The sequence below is a fragment of the Stenella coeruleoalba genome (assembly GCF_951394435.1).
Source record: "Stenella coeruleoalba genome assembly, chromosome: 8".
In the NCBI taxonomy this organism is placed as follows: Eukaryota; Metazoa; Chordata; class Mammalia; order Artiodactyla; family Delphinidae; genus Stenella; species Stenella coeruleoalba.
Window position 1 is genome coordinate 10,012,455 of NC_137154.1, and position 25,866 is coordinate 10,038,320.

At 48.6% G+C, this 25,866-nt stretch overlaps 2 protein-coding genes across 8 annotated transcripts; one reads left to right on the top strand and one right to left on the bottom strand.

Moving 5' to 3' along the window:
• Positions 1 to 6,047: 6,047 nt before the first annotated feature.
• Positions 6,048 to 13,044, bottom strand: TMEM138 (transmembrane protein 138). 6 transcript variants are annotated; one of them, XM_079930394.1, is made up of 5 exons: positions 12,587 to 12,721; positions 10,732 to 10,996; positions 9,478 to 9,688; positions 8,095 to 8,170; positions 6,048 to 7,822 (listed from the first exon to the last, which is right to left on the bottom strand). In XM_079930394.1, exons 2-5 carry the CDS (start codon positions 10,857 to 10,859, stop codon positions 7,710 to 7,712), a joined length of 528 nt encoding a protein of 175 aa, XP_079786520.1. In that variant the 5' UTR covers positions 10,860 to 10,996; positions 12,587 to 12,721; the 3' UTR covers positions 6,048 to 7,709. The 6 variants fall into 6 exon arrangements, with proteins under 6 accessions (XP_079786520.1, XP_079786518.1, XP_079786521.1 ...); XM_079930392.1 differs by having other exon boundaries at positions 10,732 to 10,999; positions 12,587 to 12,693; XM_079930395.1 differs by lacking the exon at positions 12,587 to 12,721 and adding an exon at positions 11,990 to 12,564.
• Positions 13,045 to 13,163: 119 nt separating this feature from the next.
• Positions 13,164 to 24,856, top strand: CYB561A3 (cytochrome b561 family member A3; the record flags this gene model as incomplete). Of its 2 annotated transcripts, XM_079928411.1 has the most annotated exons (8): positions 13,164 to 13,299; positions 13,450 to 13,507; positions 15,794 to 15,901; positions 17,429 to 17,627; positions 20,386 to 20,594; positions 21,249 to 21,403; positions 22,131 to 22,287; positions 23,318 to 24,856. In XM_079928411.1, exons 4-8 carry the CDS (start codon positions 17,444 to 17,446, stop codon positions 23,339 to 23,341), a joined length of 729 nt encoding a protein of 242 aa, XP_079784537.1. In that variant the 5' UTR covers positions 13,164 to 13,299; positions 13,450 to 13,507; positions 15,794 to 15,901; positions 17,429 to 17,443. The 2 variants fall into 2 exon arrangements, with proteins under 2 accessions (XP_079784537.1, XP_079784536.1); XM_079928410.1 differs by lacking the exon at positions 23,318 to 24,856 and having other exon boundaries at positions 22,131 to 22,389.
• Positions 24,857 to 25,866: the final 1,010 nt, after the last annotated feature.

Below are 25,866 nucleotides of genomic sequence, written 5' to 3' on the forward strand. Positions count from 1 at the left end.
ATCCTGATCCCCTATGTACCCCTGCCCACCAGCTGCACCCCAAAGGGTTGTTTCCCAGGGATTTTCTGGTGTGGACACCACACTCTCCAGACTCTGCCTCTGCGGCAGTGCCCCAGTTCCTCTGTAACCCGCCCACCAGCCTTGGGTCACTTCATAAAAGTGAAGTTTCCTGGGGTCCTCCCAACAGAGACATGCTGTGCTCCTCAGGGCATTCTGCACAGCATTGCATCTGATCAAGATCCTCATTTCACAGCAGAGGAAGTGTGGCAATGGGCTTATACCTCACCTGGAATAAGGTGGTTTAATTGAAAAGTAGAATCGTTTACTGAAGGCTCAGTCATGGTACCAGTTGGGAGACAACACCCTGAAAGGATGGGGCTTCTAATTTGCAGAATGAAGTATGTCTTCGAATCAGAGACTATTATATGGTGCTGTCAACCCCCTGGCCAGCACACATGGGTCCAGGAATCAAGGGGTGGGAGAGGAATGACTCCTCTCACTATTATACCTAATAACGCACCCACAGAGTTTTTGCCTCTTATCCTGAGAAATTTGAGCCTGCTGATTTGGAGATCTTAGTTCCCAAGTGAGTAATACTCCATAAGGGGACACAACAATGGTACCACTGAATTGGAAAATGAGATTGCCACCTGGCCAATTTGGGGTCCTTATGCCACTAAACCAATGCACCCCCCCCAAAAGGGGAGGAGGTTCCAACCTACTGGTTGGAATGACTGATCTGAGTCCCAAGGGGAAATTGGGCTGCTGCTACACAATGGAGGCAAGGAGGACTGTCTGGAACCCAGAGGATTCTCTGGGGCACCTATTAGTAAATCCATGGCCGTCCCCAGAAGTAGGACTCAGATCACTTAGGAATGGGGTTTTGGGTCGCTCTACCAGTTAAAGATCCCGGAGCAGCAGCAGAAGCTCTAGCTGAGGGCAAAGGAAATATGGAATGGGCAACTGAAGAAGAAAGCCATGGATATTAACTATGACCTTGTGAACGGTTAAAAAAATGACCAATTACAAAAACGAGGGCTGTGGTAGCTTTGTGTATGTTTCTTTGCTTCTTGTATGCATGTGTTTATTTGTATATACTGACCATTTCTCCTTTTTACCTCTCTATTTACAATTTGTTGGAGGTCAACTTTGTAATTTTTTTAAATAAATTTATTTATATTTTACTTATGTATATTTGGCTGCGTTGGGTCTTCATTGCTGCATGTAGGCTTTCTCTAGTTGCGGCAAGTGGGGGCTGCTCTTCGTTGCGGTGTGCAGGCTTCTCATTGCAGTGGCTTCTCTTGTTGTGGAGCACAGGCTCTAGGCACACGGGCTTCAGTAGTTGTGGCACATGGGCTCAGCAGTTGTGGCATATGGGCTCAATAGTTGTGGCTCACGGGCTCTAGAGTGCAGGCTCAGTAGGTGTGGCGCATGGGCTTAGTTGCTCTGTGGCATGTGGGATCTTCCCAGACCAGGGCTCGACCCCGTGTCCCCTGCATTGGCCGGCGGATTCTTAACCACTGCGCTACCAAGGAAGCCCCAACTTTATAATTTAATCTTTAGGTAATAGAACATTTAGTGGGACCACGACAAAGTTTGTGGAGTAATTAATACAGAAGTTCAAATATGTGTAGAATGGTGCATGAAAAAAGATGGACATTAGTTCCACATTCACCTGCAGAACCTGTCCTGTGATAGCGGTACTGGAATCAGCATTTCTCCCTTACAGTGAGCACTCTCTATCAGTAGAGGGTGCTGGAGGGATACTGAAGGAACGAAAGGGCTTGTCTTCCTGGCTCCAGTGAGCTCTGGTGTGCTTTTCCTTGCTCACGCGCTGTGGTCTATTAGGGGTGCAAGTGCCCTGTGTAAGGGGACATCTAGAATATCGGGTGATGCTCTCCTCCAGCCACATGCCAAGAGAGGCGCTCCCTCGGCAACCTCGCAAACCTGGTTCACACCCGGTGACCACTTTGCTGTGGCCCTCCTGTCAAGGATACTGCATGTTCCAGGCCTTGCACCCGTGGCAACTCCCTACCTCTGTGCACTTGCCCCCTCAGCCTTATCTATGCCCTGGATTGTTCTTCCCAAAGCCCTCCAGGCATGGACAGCGTGTACGCACAGCGGTGCCCCAGTTCCATGTGTCTGCTCACCAACCTTGGCCTTTCTCCCCAGAGGGTAGATTCTCATGGTCCCCCATGCCCTGCGTGGACATCACACACTCCAGGCCTTGCGCACACAGGGCACTCCCACTCTTTTGGTGCACCTGCCCAACAGCCTTGGCTCACCTGTGCCCTGGAGGGTTGTTTCCTGGGATCCTCCCTATGTGGAAACTGTGTGCTCTGGGCTTGGTGCCTGTAGGTTGTGTCCCTACGCTTGCCTGTGTCCTCGAGGGTTGTTTCTTGCCTGGCAACTGTGAACCAGCTCTGGCCTGGGCAAGCCAGTGAACCTGTCCACCACCCAGTAGGCTGCCATGAGGTCTGAACCCCAGCCTTGGGGGTGGGGGACCTTGGTTCCTCAGGCCTCAGGAACCCTTTTAGAGTTCTCTTTACATCTTTATAGTTCTCCTCTTATAACTTAATGATTCTATATATTAACCCTGCCATGTTTAAATTACTGGGTGGTTCTATCTCCTGATTGGACTTCGACTGAACCACCGAGCTATCTTATTGTTACTAATTTCTAACTCAATTCCATTATTGTCAAAGAACATACTCTTTATCCTTTTAATTTATTCCTTTAAATGTACTGAGAATTGTTTCATGGCTCAGCATGCGGCTTATACCGAATATTCTGTGTACTTGAAAAAAAATTTGCATCTTATATTCATATGTATTATAAAAAAATTAATAGGAAAAACATTTAAAAATGGTCTTTATATTTACTCAGATACTATTTCTGATGTGCTCCATCTCTTTCTGAGGATCTGAGTTTCCCTCTGTTATCACTCCCCTTCAAGCCAAATAACCCCTTTAACATTTCTCTTACAGCGTAGGATTGTTGGCAATGAATTCTCTTAGTTTTATCTGAAAACGTCTTTATTTCAACTTCTTTCTTGAAGTATATTTTTGGTAAATTTAGATTTCTGAGTTGACCTTCGTTTTCTTGTAGCATTTTAGAGATGTTGCTACACTGTCCTCTGGCCTCTGATTTCCGGGGAGAAGGCAGCTGTTGATGGCTGCTCCTCTGTATGTGGTGTGTTGATTTCCTCTTGCTTTCAAGATTCGCTCTTCATCTTTAGCTTTCAGTAATTTTGAGGATCACGTTCCTAGACGTGGCCTTTCGGTGTTGTTCAAGGTGGCTTTGTGGAGTATCTAAAATCTGTAAATTTCTTTCATCAAATTTGGGAAAGTTTTGACTGTTTTTTAAATATTTTTTTCTGCTCTCTTCCTAGGACTCCAATCACATATCTGTCAGACTGTTTGACCTTATCTAACTGGTCTGTGAGTCCTTTTTAAAAATCCTTTTTTCCTTTGTCCTACAGCATGGGTAATTTCTATTGGTTTATCTTCTAGTTCATTGACCCATTCTGTAATCACCTCTTTTGCTGTTAAATCCATCCATTTAATTTAAAAATTTTCAGTTACTGTGACTTTTATTTCCGGCGTTTCTATCTTTCAAGTCATTTGTTTCTATGCTCAGGTAGGTAGCTTGCCTATCTTCTTACTCACAGAGAACATACTTTCATTGCTGCTTTAATAACCTGGTATGTTAATTCCAGTATCTGGATCACCTCAGTGTTGGTGTCAGTTTTCAATGTTAAACTGTGGAGACTCTGGTTTCTATTATTTGTCTCCAAAGAGTGATGGTTCTTTTATTAGGCAATTAGCTTGGGTGGGTATACAGTGCAAATCACACTTATGGGGTGGCAGCTCCAATCTTAGTTTAGATGTTCAGTCTTTAGCTGAGCTGCCTTGAGTCTGATTGGCTCATTTGTGGTCCAGAGTTTGGGCAGAGATGTGGGCAGACAGAACTTGGGGACTCCCCTCTCTCTGGCTCTTCCCTTCTGAGACTCCCATCTTTCCCTCCAGGGGCTTCAGCTGCCCTGGCTCAGTACTCGTACTGTGATTTTCCACCAGCCTATTGTACCTACCACTTTGTCAGCTGCTAAGTTACAAGCAGCAAAAACAGGGAGCTTTCTCTGCACAATCCTCTTCTGAGTGTGAACTCCCCACCAAACTTTCTGCTTCCCTTCATTCTCCAGTGTCTGTAGTAGCTGTTTTTCGTATTATGTCCAGGTTTTACAGTTGTTGTTTGTGGAGGGGTCATTCCCAAGCATCTTAGCCATTATTAGAAGTCCCTAGGTGTAGTTTAAATATTTAATCTATTTCCTTCATATTTCCCTCTATTCCTTGAGCATATCAATCATAGTTTAAACTCCTTGTCAACTTTCTCCAATATTTGGCTCACCTGTTTCTATTTTCTACTTTTGCTATGGTTTTAAATAATATCTCTTGACTTGCTAGTAGATCCAGAAATTGTGTATAAAAAAATTAGAGCATCTCTAGATGTTTTTTCTTCCACTCTTTCCTCTGCTACGCAAATGGAATGGGGGCCGATCACCTTAACCCACTCAGGGACTACATGGTCTGTGGCTACATTGTGAGTATGATAAGCCTCAGTCTACCTGTTTCACCTTGCTCCTAGTAAGGAGCCCCCCTGAGCCTGCAACTGAAAGCCCTGTGTGTTCACCAGCCCCCTCCCCCGGTGGGTTCTGAATTCTAATCATCAGCACAATAAGTGTGCCAAAAATTCGATTCTGCTTTTCAGAGGTTTGAGGCTTAGCTTTCCATAGCCTCTGGCCCTACACAGCTTCAGAATTTGTTAAGTATCTTGAACAGAAAATGTGTTGTTTTTAAGGCTCTTGCAGTCCCCAGCTTTGCTCCTCCAGTGTCACGAGAGCACTAAGCTCAGCTGGCTTCTCTGGTCCCCGGCTGCAACCCTCTTGTCTGGGCCATGCTTGGATTCTCAGCCTCTTGCTCAAACCCCGAGTCAGCAAATGCTCCCACAGGAAAATGTGCTGCAAACTGTCAGCTCACGTCTCTATGATTCGCTCTACTTCAAAAATTTAGGCCCTTTAATCCTCTTTCCTTCAGGAATTCTCTAAGGCCTTTTATAAAGACAATTTTTATATTTTATATGGTTTTTCTAGTTCTCGAGTAGAGCATTGGGCAGCCAGAAGCAACTCCATGCTACTAGAAGTCTCTAAGCACTTTTAAAGTGTTTATTTTCTTCCTCTGATCTTTGAAAACTGACTGTCCCCAAGCAGTCAATTTATATCACAACTTAAAAATATACTCCTACTGCTAAGTGAAAAAAAAAGCAAACTATGTTATGGCTTATTCCCCATAATCACAACTGTGTATAGAATATGAATACATACTGTCCAAGATTTGAAATAAATAACTGGGGTTGGATATGGCAAGTTTTTCCTTTTGTAAAAATGTTTCTGAAATGTTCTGTTGTCTGTAAGAGGTATGTCAAGTAAATGTAGATTGTCAAGGAGGGGAGGGAGAAGGAACTCGGTGGTTGAGATATAGCCGTGGGAAGAATAACTGCATAAAACTTTTTATAACTTGAATTTTGTATCACATGAATGTATTAACTATTAAGGAAAAGAAAGAAAGGAAGAGAGGGAGGGAGGAGAGAGGAAGGAAGGAACACCACCCCTGCCCCGAGACTCCTGGGGCCACAAAGTTCCATTTATACCGTGAGTGAGGAAACAGGCACTTGCTTGTACTCACTAGCTGCAGACTACAGAGGACGGCCTAGCCCTGATTCCTTCTGGGACACAGAAAATTGCCTTTCAGGGATTGTGATGAACAAAGGGGATTATAATATTCCTATTAAGAGCTTTTATGAAAATGTTTTAAAAATTGGGCTATTGTCATTTTTTTGTACAGATGAAGGTATAGTTAAGTATAGACAGTAGCTTTGTTAGGACTTTTTAGATCGCTTCTTCCAATTATAGGATATGGGATCTTAGGTATTTTCTTTGAACACTGTACCTTTTTAAAAAAATATCTGATAAATCTGGACAGCATGGCTGATTAACTAGTCTCTCTTTCCCCAGAACTTCATTCCAGCCTTCTAAACCAGGGGTCAGCATACTATGGCCTGGGGGCAAATCTAGCCTGTTTTATATGGTCCTCAAGTTAAGATTAAATTTACATATTCACATGGTTGAAAAAAAAACCAAAAGAAAAATATTTTGTGACATAGGTCATTCATTTATGTATCATCTCTGGCTGCTTTCATGCTACAAGATGTCGGAGTTGAGTAATTGCAACAGAGGCCACACAGCCCTCAAAATCTAAAATATTTACTATTTGGCCTTTTACAGAAAGTTTGCTAACTCCTGGGCTAGAGTATCTCCAAATAATGAGTTTCACAGAGCAACTTTCTTGGGTGGGGGTAGACTGACTGAATTAATGGCCCTCTCTGTATCCATGTCCTTTTTTTTTTTTTTGTATCCATGTCTTTTGCCAGGAAACTCTGTAGCACTTTCCCAGACACTGGGCTCAGTCACATGACTTGCTTTGACCTATGGGAGTCTGGAGACACAATACAAGTAGAGGCTTGAAATGGGATTGCACCCTAGGGCTTGTTCTCCTGCTCCCCTGCCACTGTCTATAAACAGACCCAGGCAAGTCTGCTGGAGGATAAGTCATGTGAAGCAGAGTCAGTCCAGCTGAGGCCAGCCTAAGTTAGCCAAGAATCAAGGATCTCAAGATCATCACACCTGCCTGGCTGACCCACAGCTGACCACAGACACATGTGCAAGCCCAGCAAAAATTACCCAAACCCAGACAGATCAGCTGAACCCCAAGACTCAAGAGCCATGGAACTGTTTATTGTTACATGCCACTGAAGGTTGGTGCTGGGTCTGTTACACAACATTATTCTGGCAGTAGAAAACTGATACTATGGGCACACAAACTTTTCTTTTGCCAAAAGAGTCTAGGGAACCTTTTTACTCTTCTGAAGGCAATTTAGGGCTCTGACAGGGGGAGAGACTGAATAAAACACAGAAGTCTGGAACTCCAGGGATGGGGGTGGGGCATCACATTACATCCGGAATTTCACCTTGTCCTCACAGTGGGATTCAGTAAATATCCGTATTTGCTCTGTGGCTCCATCTGCCACTGGACCAAGTAGATGCTAAGGCTAGGACTTGGCATGTCTCTTAACCACGAAGAGATCTAGTGAGGCAGAGACGCCATCATTTATGGTAAAGAATTTACTTCCTATTTATAAAATGTAGAAAAAGTACCTTGCGTATAAAATCTAAATGTCTGAGGTGTGATCAGTCAGGAGCCCAGAAAAGTCACTTTGCATCCTTCAGTCATCAGTGTGTAGTGCAAACGGAACAGGGGCTGGGAGTTCCTCCTGTACTGGGCTCAGTGGAAAGCTTCCCCAGGATAAAGCCACAGAGCCCTCTGTGAGGAAGAGGGGTAGAGAACAGGAAAGGAAAGGGGGCAGGACTGCGGCAGGAGGCCGGGAAGGGATGATGTACGGGAGTCTGTATTAGGGAACACTTTCATTTGCTAGAGGGAGGAGCTTCCTTCTCAACTGCTGAACACAACTGGCCTGGGCCTGTCCTAGAAATGTCAAGCTGCTTCCTAGTGCACAGGGCTGACCATCCCCTCTGCAGAGCCCCAATGTGGCTTCTGTCAGGAAGGAAAGGCATCCATCAGTGTGACAAGAAGCGGTCACCTTCGGACGTGCATGAACTCCTTGCGCAGCCATAGGGAGTCCTGATAGAAGCGAGGATCACCCAGTCTCACAGCTGTCTGTTTGTAGAAGTAACAGTATAACACTGCCGCTGTGGATAATAAACAGAAAAGAAGCCTCAGGGATGCTCCTGAGTATTTGTTTCAGGGTAAGAGCATAACCGGACGAGGCTGAGGGGCCCTGCCTCATGATTTCCCAGTGACTCCCAGGAAGGGCAGAGGGCAGTGGTCTCTCCTGCTCTCGGTGTGGCTGTCCCACTCATCCCACGCTGCTTGTGATGGGCTGGGAAGCCAGGATCAAGGCCCTGGCTGCCAGAGCCACAGGTGGGACCAAAGTGAGGCCTGAGGATGCTCTGGTCCTTACCTAGTCTCTGGAATACAAATAACGTTTGAAGTCCATCTGTCCAGACAAAGCGGTTGGAGTTTTTCCAGCGTAAGTTCTGAAGGAGATACGAGCACACAGAGCAATGTGAACGGCTAGATGAGGCCCTCACAGCTCCAGCTTGGTTAGCTGCAGAGATGCCCCCTGGTTTAATATCAGGCTAATGCACCCCCGTTCTTTCTTTCCACAAGCCCGAGGAGTGCTTTTCAAAGGAACTTCAAGTTCCCTTTTTTTTTTTTTGCTACAGAGGGAAAATTCTTGTAACTCTGAGGGAGGAAGTTTGAACTAAGCCATTTATTCCATTTCATCCCGTAGCCTTTGCCGAGGAGAAATGATACACATCATCTCAGGAGTTCAGCATGGTCACTGTCTTGCCTTGGAAATCTCAGGCTCAGTTCCTGTCAGATAAAGGCTTGGTACACTCAGGGTTTAATCAGATTAACAGCTTCACAGTACAAAGCCAGGACTATTTTGGCTCCAGGAACCAGAGCAGAGACAATCCTCTCCGGGAAGCACCTTGAGATTTCGGCACTGCTCTGCTTCTTCCCTGTGAGCTCTAGTTCTCTCTGTGGAATCACAAGGGCAACCTAACGGGACGTTTGGTCTGAGAAGGCACCTTTAGTAAAGAAATGACTAGAGAACCCTGAGGTTTTAATATGTTCCATAAAATGAGTACATGAGAAGCACATGAAATACCCAAAGGGATGGAAGAATTTGTGAAGCAGAAGAAATCTGAGGGAATTCCCTGGCGGTCCAGTGGTTAGGACTCCGTGCTTCCACTGCAGGGGGCAGGGGTTCAATCCCTGCTCAGGGAACTAAGATCCCACCAAGCCATGCCATGTGGCCAAAACAACAACAACAAAAAAACAAATCTGAAACCATGAAAACTAGATCTGCTCTGAGGCCTATGTTAGAACCAAAGGGAGGCATCTTGGGGGTCGGTTTTCCTAGTGTAAGTGATGGGGATGCGTCAGAGGGCATACAGCACTGAAGGGCCAGCGGCACGCCTGCCTATTTCCCACGGGACACTGATGCCTAAGAATATGCTGTAGCAACACTCACCTGCCCAAACAGCTAACGATGAAACAGATTCAACTTCCTGTTTTAGCCCTGGCAGGCCTTTTGGGGCAAAAGTGAATTGAATGTTCCAGAAGTGTCCCTGGACTCTTGGATAAGGCTGTTCTTCAACATATAAGGTTAGATAAAAGTGCCTTATGAAATTCTCACGTGTCCAGCTTCAGGCTGGACCACATTCATTTCATCTGTTTCTTATCAAGGACTCTGTGAGATATAAACACCCAGAGATTCTGGGTTCCCACAGAAAAACATTCCTAGCCCTTTAAGGACTCAGAGCCTCACTCTTACCATGACCCAGACATGAAGGGAGATGCTGAGAGTGAAGTACACAGCTGTCAGGATGATGGTCCCTTTGAACTTATGGAAGAGGAGGTTGACGAGGCCAGCCTGGAAGACGAAGGTGTTGAAGAACATGAGGAAAATGATGATGATGTTGAAGAGGACTGCAATATCCTGGATGCTGCAGACACAGAAAACAAAAGGACGGCCAAATGGAGGCCTGGGGAGGACCCAAGAGCCAGCCCTGAGTCCTAAGGGACACCATGGAGTCTGTCCTTCCTTGTTATATATAGTCCTCTGAAACCCCCCCAGAGGTAGTTTGGGTTTTGGACCCCAAATGACACGAAGCTAAAACTACCCGCTGGCCCCATCAGTTGAGTGGCAGTCTATGGACAAGGCTTTCCTGCTGACACTCCCCACTCAACAAAGCTCCCAGGCACCTGTGAGAAGCAGCTAGTTTCCTCCCTGTATCCAGAAAATGCCAGCCCTGTCTGTCACATAACCTGGTCCTGTCAGACGTTTTCCTCTAGCAAGACAGCAATGCACCTTCCCTCATCTGTGCACGCCTGGCTGCCTTAGTGCCATTCATGTCTCATGTCTCAGTGCAAATGTCCCCTCTTCAAAAAGACTTTTCTTTCACCCCACTACCTAAAGTTGCCTTTCCCTCCCCACCCCAGGTACCTTATATCCATTGTATAACATTTATTACTATTTGAAATTACCTTTTTTTTTTTTTTTTTTTTTTTTTTTTTGCGATACGCGGGCCTCACTGTTGTGGCCTCTCCCGTTGCGGAGCACAGGCTCCGGACGCGCAGGCTCAGCGGCCACGGCTCACGGGCCCAGTCGCTCTGCGGCATGTGGGATCTTCCCGGACCGGGGCACGAACCCGTGTCCCCTGCATCGGCAGGCGGACTCTCAACCACTGCGCCACCAGGGAAGCCCTACTTGACATTTTGTAACCCTCTTTCATGGCACCGTAAGACAATATTTCTACTCGAAGATAGAGAAAATGACAGTGTCAGCAATCTGGCCCTCATTTTCAATGTGCACTGCTCCCTGTGTCCCAAACCCTTGTTAGAAGAAGTATATCAAAACAGGCCCATGTCTATGGACCATGACATGTCTATGGACCATGGAGTACCCAGGACAAAGTGCAATTTTATTCTCCCTGATATTTCTCTATTAATAACTTTAAAATGCTAAATTATGATTGTCGGGGACTTCAGACTGCTTGGGTTGAGCTGTCCCACCCACTGAACTTACATGAAGAGCACCAGCTGTATGACGGGAGCCATTCGGAGTAGCTCCGAGAAGGAATTGACAAAGAGGTCATAGGACAGCAGCAGGAACTGCAGGGAGAGCACCAGGCTATAGTTACTGGTCTGGAGCATCTTCCTTCTGCTATCTTGGGCCCCCAAGGGCACATTCCACAGTTCCCAGAAAGCAGTCCTAGTACTCTCCCAGGCACTGAGGGAGAAGCTATAGTTCCTCAGAATCAGAGCTGTTTCCCTTGCTCTCAGACAAGGGCCTACTGATGCAAAAAAAAAAAAAAAAAAAAAAAAAAGGAGGTTAGAAATTCATTAATACATATTTACCGAGGACTTATTATGTACCAGGCACCATTCTAGGTGCTTGGGAAACATCAACGAACAAAACCAACAACAACAGAAAAACCCCAACTAGTCACTCCTTCCAGGGACCCTCCCCCTCAAACCTTTTTCCATGACTGGAACCCTCTAGATGTACAGCTCTTTTGAGTCCAAAGGAATCTAGGGATACTACACACAGTGACTGTCTGGTCATGTAACAATACTAATTCTATTACTAACTGCAGCAGCAAAACCTTTGTATATCACTTACAATATTGCTTACAATTCTAAGTGCTAACGTTACTTAAATCTCTCAATAACCCTTGAGGTAGAAGACACACTATTACTCTCCCCATTTTACAGAGGGGACAATTGAGGCCCAGGGAGGTAAAATAACTTGTCCAAGTTCACATTGCTAATAAGTAGCAGAGCTAGCATTCAGATCTAGGCAGTCTTGGTCCAGAGTCTGTGCTCTTAACTACTGCACAAAGCTGCCTCTTACATAACTGACAGGTTTATATGTAACTACATGGGAAAAACAAACGCTGGCATAGGAGAAGCGGGAAGTGGTGCAGGCAGAAAAAGCTGAGAGGAAACAGTGCTCTCCTAACGTTGACGGTTACGGTAGCAACACAGTGGCACCAGGTAAGGGGAGCTGGGCTTTTATTTCCATTTATTCCAAGACCCAGAAGCTGCTTTGGGGGTGTCCTGTGACCCCCTCCAGCTGGATCAAATCTATGAACAAATTTCAAAATGCTTCGAAGTGTTACAGAACGATTAAATTCATATCGGTAAAATGTTACGGTTTACAAACTCTTCATATTCATTTCCTTATTTAATCCTACACCCATCTTGAGAAGCAGCAGTTCTTACGCTTATTACCCCACTTTACACAGAGGCTCTGAGAAGCTACGGAACCTCGTCCACCTCACCTGATGGAGAAGTCCCACTTTAGTGGATGTACGAAGGTGCTTTTCTCTGAACCGCGTCTCCTTATTCATCAAATAATATCGATAGCTACCAGCTACATACCGACACCATGATAAATTTGTCAACCAAGACAATTTCCTTTAATCTTCGCAACTACTCTGCAAGGTGGGCAAGAATTATCCTCATTCTACAGGCAAGGACACAGGGTCAGAGTTCAAGTCGTTCCTCCATGTTGCAGGTGAGCAGAGCCAGGATTCACAACTAGGTGTGAAAACAAAGCCCGTGCTCTTAACTACTACTTCACAGGCCACCACAGAAGGCTGCTGTGAGGATCCGTTATATAGAGCCGCCCACCGCCATCTCTACGGGAAGGATGACCCTCACGTCGGGTTAGGGCAGCGGTGATTCCCAAGGTAATGAAGCGGTCTTCACAGTTTGTCCACCGCTATCTGCCGCGTTCTCTCTGTCCCCTGAGTAATTTTCCTCACCCTTCCTAATCCACTTTAAAATAGGGCTGCCTTAGCAAAAAACCAAAACCAAAGCAATTAACAAAATTCCGACTTCTGGCCACTTTACCCACTCCTCCTCAGCGTTCTCACCTAGAAGGCCCAACGTCGGTTGTCACGGGGACACCGTCCTGGCTTCCGGAAACCGGTTTTAAATTCCGGAAGTAGATGGGTGACGCGGGCTCCGTCTGCGCCGTGCTACCCTCTTGTCCTCGGCTTTTTCTCCCCGCTCTTTGGCCCGCTCGGTCGCCATGTTTCGGCCCCCGCATTCCTGGGCCCGCCCCTCTCTCAGCGTCGCTGCGCCCTGTTCCAGGGCTCCCAGCTGCGGGCCAAGGCCTCCCGCCCACCCCGCGTGCGGCCTTGCCGAGGGCCAGCCCCTGGCCAGAGGCTTCGCATCGGCCCGAACATTTCCGCTTCCACGGAATCGAGGGGGTGGGGGTGAGGGACAGGACCGATCCGTGACGGCGTTCCTGGTCCCTGGAAGCCCGGACTTGGGGAAGAAACGCCCGTGGAGGAACTGGAGTTAGTGTCAGCACCTTGTCTGCCGGCCACCCCGCGGCTCTGGACTTCATTTCCCAGGCGGCCGCGCGCGCGGAGCGCGCGCGACCGGAAGTGCTACAAGCCTATAAGGTGACAGAGCGGCCCCGCCAGTTGGCTGTAGAGCGGCTGTGACTGGTGATAGCGGGAGTTCTTGAGAGTCTCTGACTCCATCTCCCAGGAGCCTCGGGAGCTGCGGGTCCGGCGCCGGGTGGCAAGAGGCGGGTCTCGGAGACCCCAGTACCCCTGCGTTCCACTGTGGTTCGGGGGTGAGAAAGAGCCCGGGCTGGGAGTTCAGGGACCTGGGTTCGAGTGCTGGCTCTGCTACTGCCTCGCTTCGCGCTGTCGGGACCCCTCGCTCGGCCTCAGTTTTCTCTTTTACGAAATGGACATCGTTCTCTGTGCCCTTACTTACACAGGTGGTGGAAGGAAGCTCTTTGGAAAGCACAGAAGCTCTTCGGAAGTCGCAGTCAGCAGGTGGAGCCCCTCGCCTTAATTTGCACCCAAGGTTAGCTGGGACCAAGGGATCTTGGTCCCGGCGGAGGAGTCAGGGATCGGTCCCCGGGTTCCTGGAACCCTACTCTGGACACCTGAGGCCGACCAGAGGCCGTATGAAGGGCGGGGCTGTAATCACTCAGGTGCTAAGGAGGGCCTTGCTTATTTACCTCCTGAGTGGAATTTAGGGCCCCTCACTCCTGAGTCTCTGACTACGAAGCTGCGTTTGGAAGTGAGGAGTCCTTGGAGCACAGGGGGAGTGAACCTGGAGCCTTGTACCAGCTCGGCCACTCACCGTGGCCAAGTCACTTTCCTTCTTTGGGCCCGAATTTTTTTGTTGTTGTTTTTGCGGTACGCGGGCCCCTCACTGTTGCGACCCCTCCCGTTGCGGGACACAGGCTCCGGACGCGCAGGCTCAGCGGCCATGGCTCACGGGCCCAGCCGCTCCGCGGCATGTGGGATCTTCCCGGACCGGGGCACAAACCCGCGTCCCCTGCATCGGCAGGTGGACTCTCAACCGCTGCGCCACCAGGGAAGCCCTGGACCCGAATATTTTTGATCCGTAAGATAAGAGTTCAGGACTTGAGCCCTAAATCTGGTTCTCAGGATTCCTAAAGCCCGCACCATTCATCTGAGAAGTGGGAGCAACAAACAGACTTCCTGTTCCTTCATCTATTTGCACTTCTAAATAATTGTGAAAGGGTTTGGAATAGAGCCTTTTCCTAAGGCTAGGGCCAAGTAGGATATACCCATTTCCTACACCAGGGCCTGATCTGTTTTAGTGCAGCCTGGGAGAATCCTTTTTGCTAAGGGATTGAGAAGTATATTAGGTTGGAGAGTAGACTCCTTAGATCAGGGTCAACAAACATGACCCACAGGCCAAATCTGGCTGGCCTAAATGGTTTTTACATTTTTCAATGATTGAAAAAAAAAAAAAAGAAAATGATATTTTGTGACATGTGGAAATGATATAAAAACTGAAATTTCTTTGTCCATAAATAAAGTTTTTCTGAACATAGCTCATGTTCATTTGTGAAGGTATTATTTATGATTGCTCTTGCAATACATCAGCAGAGTTGATGACATAGTTGTGACAAACCGTATGGCCTGCAAAATCTAAAATATTTACCATTCTGGCCCTTTACAGGAGTTTGCCGACTTTTGTCTTAGAATGCGTCTCTACAAGTGAGGGCAGAATAGGACTGGTGGGCACATCCTGAAATCTTAGCACATCCTGTTCTCTTGGAATAAATGAGAGGATATTCTTAGCATTTGGATTGCAATTTTCACTGCATTCTTCCTTTTTCTCTCCTTTTGCTCTCTATTTCGAGCAGAGGGAGGGCTCGTCTGTGTACTGTTGGTAAAACATTCCAGCCGTCTGTTAGGGAAGTGTCCCCATTGTCTTTTCCAAGTCTGTCCCAGAGCAGTAATCCAGGACCTCTTCTAGGGGGGTAGATGTGATCCCTTTTGGATTATATTTTCTTTTTTCCTCTTACAAAGGGAGGGGAAAAAAAAGTAGATATTATTCAGTGGATGGAGCCTGCTGACCGAGAGCTCCTTTGTGCTGACACTTCACTGGGGGGATGATTGAACCTCTGGTGACCTGAAACTTCTGCTGCCCTTACAGGAACTAAGGGGATAACTCTTGAGGCTGGGTAGCAAATCTCTGAGCTCAGTAGCTAAGGTAGAAAGCTTCTAGAAATCAGGTGGCATGGTTTTCTCTCTCCAACCTCCTGGAAGCTTATTTTTTCCCCCAGACCTCAGATCTTACTTTCTCAGAGATTACTGCCACCTTGGATCTCTTTGTGACAGCTTAGCATCTGTTTGTGGTTAGGTGGACACCTGGCATGGAGAGAGCTGGCACGACATGGAATTGGGGACACTGAGAGGCCTGGGCAGCCATGGGGGCCATGAGCTTGAGGTTTTTGTTAGTCGTTAGGATGAAATGCTGTAACAATACTAAGAAAATTATAATACTGTACTCTCACAATGTCCTTACATACATTTTCTCGACTCTCTGACAACCTGTGGTCAAATTAAAAACATGGGCTTTGAAACCGAATAGACAAGGGTTTGAAACTCCCTGCCCACTTACTGGGTCCTATTTAGTCTGTCTGAGCCTTAGTTTCCTCATCTGTAAAATGGGGATAACTCCACACGGGGTTGTCAAGATGAGTAGATGGGATCATGTGTGTAAGGTTCTGGTGTGGTGTCTGCTCAGAGCTGCCTTTCAGTAAGTTATATCCTATTGCCATGGTTTTCTTTCAGATGAGAAGACTGAGTCCTACAAATGTTAAGTGAGTTGCTTAAGGAGCCTCAGAGCATAAGAATTGGAGTCCAGGCCACCACTCTGTCAGCCTGCCAGTAGGTATAAAGGTGAGGGTCAAGTGTTTTATCTTCTTGGGAGTTCTTGATTTTAGGGGCCTCTTCTCTGTTAGCTGGTTCAGATTGAGGGACCTCAACTGCAGGAAGCCACTGTGTCAGCTTCTTGGCCTGAGTCCACAGGGCAGTGTGCCTGCCTTGAGAGCTGTGCCCATGCTGAAAGCAGGGGTGTCCTGTGGCTTTGCAGACTGCCTGCCAACTCACGCCCACTTGCCTGTTTTTTTTTTTTTTTTTTTTTGCTGTACGCGGGCCTCTCACTGCTGTGGCCTCTCCCGTTGCAGAGCACAGGCTCCAGACGCGCAGGCTCAGCGGCCATGGCTCACGGGCCCAGCCGCTCCGCGGCATGTGGGATCTTCCCGGACCGGGGCACGAACCCGCGTCCCCTGCATCGGCAGGTGGACTCTCAACCACTGCGCCACCAGGGAAGACCAGCCTGGCTTTTAAGAGCAGCTGCTGGGCTTCCCTGGTGGTGCAGTGGTTGAGAATCTGCCTGCCAGTGCGGGGGACACGGGTTCGAGCCCTGGTCTGGGAAGATCCCACATGCTGCGGAGCAACTGGGCCCGTGAGCCACAACTAGTGAGCCTGCGCGTCTGGAGAGGCCGCGATAGTGAGAGGCCCGCGCACCGTGATGAAGAGTAGCCCCCGCTTGCCGTATCTGGAGAAAGCCCTCGCACAGAAACGAAGACCCAAAACAGCCAAAAATAAATAAATAAATAAATTTTAAGAGCAGCTGCTTAGGGGGCTAGGCATTCACCATGCCTGAAACCCGGGTTGGTTTCTAAGTTTATCAGGTACACGTGGGAACCTCAAGATAAACTCTTGCTTTCTAGATCATGAGTTCTTGCTTCCTCTTTTCTCCTCTGGACTTTCCCCAGAGAAGAGAAAGCAGAAGTTTCAGGTCTGGAGACAGCTGGGGGCTTTTGCTCAATTAAAGGTGTGGCGAATGGGGACTCTGAAGACTCCACCTTACCTCCCAGTGGGAGGATTAGCCCATAGAGGTCACAGTCTGGGGAAGAACTTTGCTGCAGAAGTGGGATCCTATAGCACTTTCTCCCAAGTGGCCTAATAGTAGTGTGAAGATTGTGATTTTTGCCTCCTTACGTTAGAACTGAAGCCCTGGGCATTTGTGTGATCTAGCCTGGATTTTGATTTCTGTCCTTTCTTTTCATGGGGAGTGGGGTTATAATTCTTTATCTTCTGGTCCTGTGAGGGGAGACGCATCCTAGGGCTCTGGATCTAGAGCCTTGGCATCGAGCCGCAGCAGAGGAGGCCTCTCTCCAGGGCCAGCCCTAGGCCCAAGCTGGCTGCACTGTATGCTGCCAGGTGTTGGGGCGGGGCCTCACTCATTGTTCATAACCAGAGATTGGGTTCACCCAGCCATCAAGGCTTCATGGGACAGTGCCCAGGCTGATAGCAGGGGAACCACCCTTCTGGCCAAGAGCAAGGTCAGTGTTACCTCCTTTAGCCTGCGTGTGGGGTGCGCCTGAGCCAACAGGGACGTGTGATTTCCGCTTTCTCTAGGAGTGCTTGATCAGAATGGCTATGGGATGGTTTTATCTGTCCGTCTTGGCGCTGTGCTCCCTGGGCTTGATGTGCATCCTCTCCACCATCTATTGGATATCATACTGGCAAGGTGGCTTCGCCTGGGATGGCACCATCCTCATGTTCAACTGGCACCCGGTGCTCATGGTTACAGGCATGGTGGTGTTCTACAGTGCTGGTGAGTACAGGTCAGCAGAGGAGACATGGTGTGGCCCGGGCTCGTACAGAGCAGCGCTGTCCCTCTCCATCCTGGCCTTTGTTACTGTCGGGTTCAGGGCTATGGGGGTGGGGTGGGGTGGGTTGTTTTTGGGCCCAGGTGTCATGTGGAGGAAGAAGTCGTGCGAACGGGAGCATCTGAGAAGGGTAGCTGCATGGATACTCTTGGACGGGGGTTGGCGACCTTTTTCTGTTAAAGGCCAGGCAGTAAATATTTTAGGCTTTGCAAGCCCTATGATCTATGTTGCGACTACTCAGCTCTGCTACTGTGTTGTGAGAGCAGCCAGAGACAACACGGAAACGTGTAGCTGTGTTCTGATAAAACTTTATTTATAGTGGTGGGGGTGGGGAGAGAAATAGGTGAGGGAGAGCAAGAGGTATGGACTTCCAGTTGCAAAACAAATGAGGCACAGGTACAGTGTAGGGAATGTGGCCAGTAATTATGTAATATCTTTGTATGGTGATGATCATAGCTAGACCTATCATGGTGATCATTTTGAAATGTACAGAAATATTGAATGACTGTGTTTTGTAACAGGAAGTAACATAGTGCTGTAGGTCAATTATACTCCAAAAACAAACAAACTCATAGTGAAAGACAGCAGATTTATGGTTACCAGGGGTGGGGGGAAGGGGAATTGGATGAAGGCAGTCAAAAGGTACCAACCTCCAGTTTTAAGATAAATAAGTACTAGGGATGTAATGTACAACATGATAAATACAGTTAACCCTGCTGTATGTTATATATGAAAGCTGTTAAGAGAGTAAATCCAAAGAGTTGTCATCACAAGAAAAAAGTTTTTGTCTATTTTTAAAATTTTGTATCTATATAAGAAGATGGATGTTCACTAAACTTATTGTGGTAATCATTCCATGATGTATGTAAGGCAGACCATTATGTTCTACACAAACTTATGCAGTGCTGTATGTCAGTTATATCTCAATAAAACTGGGAAAAAATAAGTACAAATTTTAAAATTAATGTTATTTAAAGTATTATTTAATATCAAATATAATTTGATAATAGCATCCATAAGCATTAATTACCTAGGCATAAATCTGACAAAAGCCATATAATGTTTCTACAGAGAAAAATATAAAACTGTATTGAAATTAAAGAAGCCCTAAATAAATGGAGGGATATACTACTGTGTAAGTGGATTGGAAGACTAAACATTGTAAAGATGTAAATTCTCCTGAAATCGTTTTGTAGGTTAATTTCAACCCCAAGGTCTCAGTGCTTATTTTTGTGAAAATTGACAATCAGACTGAATTATCTTGAAATGCAAAGGGCCAAGATTAGTCAAGGTGGTTTTGAAAAGGAGCAAAGTTGGAGGGCTTACTCTCCCGTCTATTCAGGTTTATTATAAAGCTACTGTAATTAAGACAGCGTGGGACCTACTGTATAGCACAGGGAACTCTGCTCAATACTCTGTAATGGCCTATATGGGAAAAGAATCTAAAAAAGAGTAGATATATATAAATGTATAACTGACTCACTTCGCTGTACACCTGGAACTAATACAACATTGTAAATCAACTGTATTCCAATTAAAAAAAAAGTGTGGTAGTGATCAGTGAATAGACAAGTGAGGAAAGGTGGCTCTGCAGAGCTGTGGGACAAGATGTTCTTTTCAATAAATGACGTTTAGCCATATGGAGTAAGAACACTTTATTCACGAAAATCGGCAGCGGGCTGCACCTGGCCTGTGAGCGGCAGCCTGCCAGCCCTTGCTCTAGGGAGCGGGGGCTGGAGCCTCCGTGACACAGTCGGGGCCGTACCTGAGGGGTCTCCTTACTCCTGCCAGACCCCTTGCCCCGTGCATTCAGAGGCAGGCCTTGGGGCCCAGGTGAGTCTCATTTTCGCCACTTGTAAAATGGGAATAATGACGATGATAATAGCAGCTTACCCCGTGTACTTTGGATACATCCTCCCACTTTTGTTCTTACAGGAAGCTTGTGAGGCGGGCTGTATTGTTGCCTCCATTTTACAGATGAGGAAACTGAGATTTAGGAAGATGCCAAATAGCTGAGAGGAAGAACCTGGAGTTGGACCTCGGTTATCTAACCTTAAAGCCTGTGTCCTTGACAACTCACTTCAGTTGTGAGAATTCATTCAGTTAGGTGAAATAATGGATGTGACATTGCTTTTCAACCTGTAAAACTGCATACAAGTGGCATTTATTATTGTTATGACAGAATGGCAAGTCCATGAAACCTGTTCTACCCACCCCCCCTTTTTTAAATTGAAGTATAGTTGATTTACAGAGTTGTGTTTTCTGGTGTACAGCAAAGTGATTCAGAGATATATATATGTGTGTGTGTATATATATATGTATATACACATATATATGTATATATTTTCAGATTTCTTTCCAGTATAGCTTATTACAAGATACTGAATATGGCTCCCTGTGCTCTGCAGTAGGGACCCACTGTTTATTTTATGTAGAGTAGTTGGTATCTGCTGATCCCAGACTCCTAGCTTGTCCCTCCTCTGGCTCCTCCCTTTTGTCATGGTCCTTGTCTCCCCGCTTCATGGTTGATGGCTATACCAGAAATGATGCAAGGATGGAAGATGCTGAGGAGTTGATACTGATGTCCTAGCATTTCCTTCTTTTGTTGGGAGGCTGTCTGGGATCACGTCAGGGTAATTCCCCTAATGCACGGGTGAGCACAGGGGAAGAGGCCGAGCCCAGGGACTGCTCTCTCTCCTACAGCATCACTGGTCTACCGCCTGCCCCAGTCATGGGTAGGGCCCAAGCTGCCCTGGAAATTCGGCCACGCAGCCATGCACCTGCTGGCCTTCATCCTGACTGTACTGGGGCTGCATGCCGTCTTTGACTTTCACAGCCATAGAAAGATCCCCAATCTCTACTCCCTGCACAGCTGGCTGGGCATCACCACCGTCTTCCTCTTCGCCTGTCAGGTGGGTACTCTCTGTTCTCCTTTGGATTCCCACAGCTGCCAGCTCTCGTTGGGGCTTCACTTGCATCAGCACCAAATATCCCTCTGCTTACTGCCTGGAGACGGCCTTGCAGGGCACATCCTGTAGAATCGGCAGTTTGAAGGGCTGTGGGAGATTGGTGGTTCCCGAATTCACCCTGTTCCAGCTCTTACCCCTCACACGGCCCACCTGTGGTGCTGGAGCGCTCTAAGCTAACTCTGTCACAGCACGCACCGCACTGACTCTAAATCATCTTTTCTGCCCTCTTCTCTCCCCGCTTTCTGTGAACCAGAAGCAATTCTAGAAGTAGTATCCGTATTCTGATGTCAGCCCTGTACAAATGAGTTTTGTGAGCCAGGACAGGAAGGAAGCAGAGACAAACAAGGATGGCTGGGTTTGCAGGAGACTGGGGATAGCTAAGCATTTCATGTAGGTAACATTCCTACATTCCTTTGTGTAAGACAAACAGACCCCAGTGAGGAGGCTAGGTGTGGTGCTGGGGCAATGCCTGGTGGGAGGTTTGAGCTGGGAGATAAGGGCAAGGGTTCACTGATGGGTAGGAGGCACTGGTGGGTGGGATGACCTGGCGTGCCTTTGGTCACACACAGTACAATCAAGTACTTCCTGTGTCCACAGTGGTTCTTGGGCTTTGCGGTCTTCCTGCTGCCCTGGGCGTCCGTGCGGCTGCGCAGCCTCCTTAAACCCATCCACGTCTTCTTTGGAGCTTCCATCCTCTCTCTGGCCATTGCATCTGTCATTTCCGGCATTAATGAGAAGCTTTTCTCCAGTCTGTGAGTGGGACGGCGCCCCCAACTCTAAGGTGGAGGGGGAGGAACAGGGTCTTCAGAAGATGCACTCGATGATCATAGGACCCATCCAAGGGAGGGAAGCTTTTGGGATGGGGCTTGTTCCTGATCTGGAAGGTTAATGGAATCGGTCTTTCTTTAGGCTGAGATTGGTAAACTGGTCAGCAAATACCCAGCATCAAAGTGATTTAGAACCTACTCTGTGGCAGAAACTATTCTAAACATCTTAAATTTAATCCTCTAACTGCCCTACAACATTTGTTGTCATTGCCACTTATACATTAGGGAACAGAGGCACAGAGAGGTTAGTAATGCACCTAAGGGCACACAGCCAGTAAGTGGCAGAGCTTTGTGTTAGGACTAGAGGCTGCATGCCTAACCACTCCCATTCTCCGTTCTTTGAAGTAGTGGGGGTGCAGTGAAAAGCAAACAAGATTTGAGGTCAGACCTGGGTATAGGTCTTGGCTGTGCTGTTTCCTAGTTATGTAACTGGACAAGTTCATTTCACGTCTGGGAGCTTTAGCTTCCTCACAGGGAAAAAGCATTCTGCAGACACTTGTCATGGCAGAGACTTGGAAAGTATGTTAATATTCCAGGTCACAGCAGGTCCTGGGAAGCTTTTCTTATCCTCTGTTAGTGGCACTGAGTCTCGCATTGGGCAAAAGCAGGTAGAAAAGTTTCTTGAGCGCCCACATTGTTTCGTCATCCTCAGGAGAAACGGCACCAACTCATACTCCAGGCTGCCCAGTGAGGCTGTCTTTGCCAACTGCTCTGGGATGCTGGTGGTGGTCTTCGGGCTGCTGGTGCTCTATATCCTGCTGGCTTCGTCTTGGAAACGCCCAGAGCTGGGGATGCAGGCTGAAAGACAGGTATGGGGTTTTGGTCTCCCATTCCAGGTTGGGGTAGGGCCGGGTCTAGGGAAGGGTCACTCAGTAAAGACTTGGGCTTTGCCAGGAAGACCAACCCAGTAACGTGGTAGGAAACCAAGGTGCTTGAAGGTGGGGTTAGGCTGGCTGACGGGGCGCACCAGTGGCAGCCCAGCACCTCCTGGCCGTTGCAGCAAGCGCAGCTGCTCGGGCTCAGGCTCCTGGGGGCCTGTCCGCTGGGAGAGGGTGGGGGTTACTCCCCTCCCCAGATTGCTGTGGTTTCACGAGGGGAAGTGTAGCCTTGTCTTCTCCGAGGACGGGCTTGCGCATGATGAGGGTGTACGGTAATTTCTACTTCTCCGGCTTTAGGGCTCGTCTAGTGGGATGGGAGCGTATCTATACTTCTCTGGCTTTAGGGCTCGTCTAGTGGGATGGGAGCGTATCTATACTTCTCCGGCTTTAGGGCTCGTCTAGTGGGATGGGAGCGTATCTATACTTCTCCGGCTTTAGGGCTCGTCTAGTGGGATGGGAGCGGATCTATACTTCTCCGGCTTTAGGGCTCGTCTAGTGGGATGGGAGCGTATCTATACTTCTCCGGCTTTAGGGCTCGTCTAGTGGGATGGGAGCGGATCTATACTTCTCTGTCTTTAGGGCTCGTCTAGTGGGATGGGAGCGTATCTATACTTCTCCGGCTTTAGGGCTCGTCTAGTGGGATGGGAGCGTATCTATACTTCTCCGGCTTTAGGGCTCGTCTGGTGGGATGGGAGCGTATCTAGCGGCTGCTTGGTGACGGCTTGAGTGCTTGCAGCACGTTTTGCCTGTTCTTGGCCACGCAGGCACCTGAGGGACATGGTGAGATGGGGTGTGTATTGGCTGAGGGGCTTTGGAGCTTCTCTGAAAGGTGTGGTGGCGTGGGCTGGGACTCGCCCTGCAGGTTGGGGTCTGAGCATCTCAGGCCTGGCGTGACTCCTGCAGGTCAGGGGCCATTTGGACGTTATGCCATTAACCTGTGTGCACCTGCCTGTCTTTCCAGGCCCTGTTGCACGGCGGGGAGTGAGGCAGGAAGGCGCTGCCAGGAGTGGTTGGTGGTGCGGTCTGGACTCCTTCAGAAGCTCTGCTCTCCGCGGGGCTCTCGTCCAGTCTCCCCTCGTCTCCGTGGTGGACCTGCTCTCTCCACAGCTTGCTGCCCACATGCTTTCCTTGGTGGCTTTGGCTTCTCCACCTCTTCCTGGCATTGACTTCTCAGGTCGTTCGTTTACCCCAGGCCCTCCTTGCCCTGGCTGCTCACGCCGCTCCTGCTCGTGTGAAGTCAGGCTCATTTCCCCTCACACCCCTAGGGATGTGGCAGAGAACCCCGAGAGCTCAGATGACCTGGGAATCAAGTGCAGTCCGTACCGTGAAAAGTGAGGGAGCCGATGCTTCCTCAGCTTTCCCTTGAAGTTTAGGCCGCTGCGCCGGGCCAGGCTTCATCTGCTCTGTTACCTCCATCCAGCCCATCTGGACACGAGGCTGGGCGGGAACACGGTGACGCGATGGAAGGACAGGGGAGAATGGCAGAGCTGCTTCTGCAGAGGAGAAGCTGAGGAGCTGGCTGCCCATTGCTGTTGTTTCCCGTTGCTGCATTCTGTTTCTGCGTGCGTTGTATGTGCCCTTCTAGCTGCTGCTGCAACTGGGGCCTGGATCCCAGCCCTTCCCTATGACTGATGTGCTGTCGGACAGCCTTATGAGCCCTGGTAACCTGCTCTCCCAAAAACAGCCTGTCCCACGGAGGAGTAGCAGGGGTGCCTCGAGCCTCCTTTCCTTTCCCTCATCGGGTCCAGGCTTGCCTGCCTGTCCCCGGGCAGGTTCAACCTTGCTCTCTCGGCAGGGCACTTGCTCAGCTATTTTCACTCTCCAGCTTGCCATGAAACATGCCAGAGTCATGGTGCATTGTACCCAGCAGAGCCCTGGGAGCTAGGCCACCTCCAGAGGCGTTCCTCACTGAGCGTCCAAGTGCCTCACTTGCCCCCACGATAGCTACGTGCGTGGCACACCCAGTCTCGGCTGTGATGCCAGAATGTGCCGCCGCTCTTCCAACGAGACTGTGGTGGCGTCTTGCTCCTCTCCTAAGTGTTGGCACTGCCCTCTCCAAACAGGCCCTGCCAGGTCCCAGGCTCCATACTGCTGTGCTTAGGTGACGAGCAGCATGACGACACCTGGGGTCCCGAGTGGGCCTTACCCCCTGGCAGGGGCCATGAGGCTGACTGTCCACCCCACCCCACGTGGCCAGATGCTGGCAGGAGGACCATGACAGAACTTCTCAAGTGGCTGAAGCCCTCAGAAGCCACTGGGATGACTGCCGGGCACCTTGGTCATAGGACCAGCTCCCCCTCTTTGCGCATGGGTAGGCATTTCACTTATGAAGCTTGATTTTCATTAAATGTGTTTTCAAGAATCAAAGCCTTCTCTGCTGAAATGACACTGTGGTTAACTGAGCTCTGGGCAACTTGCAAAAGCCTCGGGCTAGTTCTGACCCTCAGACCCGGAAATGGGCAGACCTGAAGACACCAGAGAACCGCATGACTGTCTTCTTAGAATCACATGTGACTCCTGGTTCGTGAGTGTGTCTTTACTAGTGAATGGCCCTTGAGCACTTGATTATCTTACAAGGAAGGAGATGTTTCCTATTTCATAGTCTGAAACACGACACTCAAAAAGGGTAAGTGACTTGTCCCAAGGTCACGCAGCCAGGAAGTGGCAGAGTTGGGATCCACAGCCCAGGTGTCTGATGCCAGTTTCCTTCCCAGCTGCTGGGTGTGTGCATCTGTGCACACTGATAACTGTGCCTTGTGCTCAGGGACCTGTGGTGTGGCTGATGGACAGGGGACCCTGGGCAGAAATAGGGAAGCCGAGGGGCTGAGGAAGCCTGCAGCCAAGTTTGGGCAAAGTAAGTGGTGGCCCCCTTCCAAGTGTGATGAGCTGAGGCCACCTGGTGGTAGAGCAGACGACTCAAGGGGTTGGATGCACGTATCGGTGATACGGGTAACTCCCAGTGAGTAAGCCCCTGGACTGCTGAGGCCATTATCTTCACCAGTTCATTTGAATCCTTTCCACGTGCCCATGAGGTGGGCACCGTTCGGATTTTACAGATTCTAAGAGGCTAAATAATAGGCCTGAGTTTATGTAGCTAGTCTGAAGCAGAACCAGGATTCAAAGTCACATCCATGTCTAAAGTGAATCCATGCCAGTGCCTTTAACTGCCCCCCTGCGCCAAGTATGGGCCAGGTGTGCGCTGTGCGGTCTCCACCACACACCACGTAGACTCAGCAGCCCCTCGTGCTCTCCCAGGGGCCATCAGTGATGGCTCTAGAGAGACCCATGGGCTGGCCTGGGCAGTTTCTGTCCTACCACTGAGCCTTAGAATATGGTGATTTCTTTTCCTTTTGGAGACCCACTTGCCCATTTGATTCCTGAAGAATCAGTGAATTCTGTTAGTTTAGTGCTGAGAAAAGCACACCCATCAGGTGTGGTGTGTGCACTGGAAGCACAGGAATGGGGATCCCAGTGGACTTGGCCCAGCTGCACAGACCCTGCCTTTGGGTC